The 3258-nt window shown below is 46.2% G+C and overlaps 1 protein-coding gene across 1 annotated transcript in view; it reads right to left on the bottom strand.

Moving 5' to 3' along the window:
• LOC106807534 (chromodomain-helicase-DNA-binding protein Mi-2 homolog) overlaps positions 1 to 3258 on the bottom strand; it is an 18167-nt gene that overhangs the window by 6501 nt on the left and 8408 nt on the right. Inside the window, exons 3-5 of the mRNA XM_014809901.1 lie at positions 2810 to 2916; positions 1786 to 1890; positions 313 to 399 (exon numbers count right to left, since the gene is read on the bottom strand). Of these exons, the coding sequence (XP_014665387.1) occupies positions 313 to 399; positions 1786 to 1890; positions 2810 to 2916 (299 nt within the window). The remainder of the gene's footprint in view (positions 1 to 312; positions 400 to 1785; positions 1891 to 2809; positions 2917 to 3258) is intronic.

The raw sequence follows: 3258 nt of genomic DNA, 5'->3' as shown, positions 1-3258 counted from the left end.
TGTAATGTTAAGACTAATGATATTGTTTATGAGAACTGGCGCCAGGAAGTCGCACGCCACGCGGAACTCGCGCGCTGCCAAGTCCGGCGGAGGCTGCCATGGAAATGCGAGGCTCGTTCACGCAGCATGCGCCGGCCGTGGTCGACTTCCCGTCGTTGTAAAGTGATTATGTAACCGTAAATACTAAAAGCAGGGTTTCTTATACATAAAAAAAGCAGTGGCGCACCGCCCTTGTCAAATTTAAAATCACGCCACGTAACTCTGACGCCGTGTTTGGCACGAGACGTGGGATCGAGGTGTAACGACGCGTACCTTGCCCGATGAGGAAGCAGCCTTGTGTTTTCTAGACTTCTTCGTGACTTTCGTCTCCTCTTCGCTCTCATTGTCCTCCTGATCGGACTGAAAGCAGACAAGGATACGGAACAATCAGTTTTGCTTGTAATCAGATCAGCTCAGAACAATCTCCATAGCAACAGCACCTTGCAAAAGGTCTTCACAATTTCACCAAAGAAATTTGTTGAAAAATTGTTAAAAATTAAAAAATCATGTAATAGATTCCAGTGAAAATAACCACATCGGCTGGTGCCCAAATGGATGAGGGTACAGATGAAGGTACAGACAAGTTTCGCTTCCCACTGTTCAAAAATGACTATTTTTATACGGCTCTGCACTGTCGTTTACAGGAATCGTGCAATTACAAACACTCACCTCTGACCCTCACCGTCTCACGCGCCAGATCTTAATGATTAACGACCCGGATAATCAACGGCGTTTTATTAGCGCGGCCCTACGCATTGCATACCGTGAATGCAGCAAACACACACACACATGGGTAATCGCATGCGGAAGTCCCATCAGATCTGGGTTTTTTTTTTAATGCATCATCAGTTCGTTTACGACGCACGCAGTGGCGTCCGAGTCTGGGGCGTGGCACGCGAGGAGAAACAGCTGCAGCAGCTCAACCTGCCCACGCCTACATCGCAACACGCCATGTGACCTTCACCACGCGCTATTCTCGCAGACGACTAGGTTTCGTAATCTGGCAGTTGCCTTGGCATGTTGGTCATTTCAGGAGGAGAAGTCGACTTAGACTAGACTCCAATCACAGCATGAAAACTTACTACGATTATACCAACATACGTGCACACGCACACGTCCATACACACGCACGCACACACAAACACACACACACGCGCCCATGCTCATACATACACACGCATGCGCACACATGCCCATACACACACGTGCATGCACACATGCCCATACACAGACACCAGGGTGCGAAATTAACGGGAGTCCGTAGTCAAATACTCCCTGATTTACTGTCGGACTCCCTGATTTGACACATGCAGGAGTCCGTGTGACTCCCTAAAAATTCTGCCATTCTATACTAACTAGTAGTAGTTTGTCCAGCGCAGGGCCTCGCGAAATTACCGTATTTTTTCAGCAAATGTCCAAAGAACATTTGGCAGACGTGCAACTGCACGAATCTTCAAAATAAGCATGTGTTATTGTTAATATCTTTTATTTTGAACTTCAGACTGCAGACTCCCTCTTTTTGAAGGTAGGGACTCCCGTGTTCAAAAGTCAATTTATACCCCTGGACACGCACACAGCTAGTGTGAATGTAAACTTTTGCGCTACGGTACAAACACACGACGCTGTAAGCTGCAAACTGTGCGCTTCAAATGGCCAGTTTACAATCACTAGTGCTATTAAATCTGATATCCTTGGATAGTGATAACCCCCCCCCCCGATCGTGCATGTATCCGACGAAGTGCAAACCTTGTGTGCTGCTTTTGTCCTCCGTGAGCTCTTCTTTGGCTTCGCTTCCTCATCGCTTTCCAGCCCATCCGGATCCTCCTGTGCAGCGGCAGCAGCAACAACATCCTAGATGGTTAATTATAGTCTATTAGCAAGGAAGCAGGTGAGGTGCACGTCGATCACATGTAAGCGAGGATGGCGATTCAAAACAAGAAATTAAATGCGGACCCTCGGCTTCCGCGGCCAAACCAAAACCACGCAAATTCCGCAATAATTACTCGTTGCATGCAAGTTATGACACACCTGCTATTTGCCCTTTAGTGGTTACAGCTGAGTGAAGCAAACACACTTGTAAGACGTTAACGAATTAATCACATCGTCCAACTGCATTGCAACTTGTTTCCACAACGGAAGACAAAATATACTAGAGCACATATGAATGATCATATATATATATACAACCACATGCTCTCAGACCTGGCCTGGTCAAAAACCACAACAATGGTAAAAGTAGTTTGCAGAATTTTGCCACTAACACATATACAGGGAGTTGATACATGTGGGTATACAAAGGTTAGGATTTCCTGTTCACAAATCCATATATGGGCTTTAATCAACTTTACTAGAAATTCACAAACTTGACTTATTATCGGGATACAGCCATGTGTAGTAAATGGTTTACACTTACAGCCAATAACTTACATAGGTAGAGAAAATTCCAGTTGGAATTTTATTTTATTATTAAATTATGCGGTTTTCTAGTAATTATGACTTCATAATCAATTCCATTTAATGATTCACACATAAATACGATGCACATCATAAGTCTGTTTAATCTATCAACTTTTGTTTAATGAACCCGCACAAATTAGTGGTGGTGATGGGTGGTGGAGGTAGTGATCGCAATATCTCTGTGGTAGTTAGCCCCATCAGCTTCCCACATTTGCTCTGAACACCTAACCCTGCTCAACTATGTCTTCATGTGCCGACACAAGGCTTTAAACATCGAAGTTACGCGGAGTGCGGGCGCAGTTTACAAACGTGCCTCGTCGCTTTCTTCAACTATCTTGCGTTTCTTCGATCGTGCCGATCTCCTCGTCTCCTTCTTCCTCCTCTTCCCTTTGTCGCGATCTCCCCAGTCAGGGTCCTCATCTGGCAAAGCAACGGACATCGAGAAACATTAGGTTAGGGGACACAAAATAGTGCACTCGGCAAGCCTGTCACCAAACCCAGTCACCACTCATCACCCCTGTCACTTACTTTGGGTTAGGACCCTGTCACCAACGTTGTAACCTACATGGTCATCAACCCTGTCACTATACCGTGTCACTTACCCTGTAACCAATATCATCACCTACCCGCCACGAACCCGGTCGGCCTATGGACGCAGGCACGTAACAGTCACCAACCCTGTCGAGATAATGCAGGCACCTAACCGTCACCAACCCTGCCGACATGTGAATGCAGGCACCTAACCGTCACCAACCCTGCCGA

This window comes from Priapulus caudatus, unplaced genomic scaffold (assembly GCF_000485595.1).
Source record: "Priapulus caudatus unplaced genomic scaffold, Priapulus_caudatus-5.0.1 Scaffold221, whole genome shotgun sequence".
Lineage (NCBI taxonomy): Eukaryota > Metazoa > Priapulida > Priapulimorpha > Priapulimorphida > Priapulidae > Priapulus > Priapulus caudatus.
This window is presented reverse-complemented; position numbering and strand designations above follow the sequence as displayed.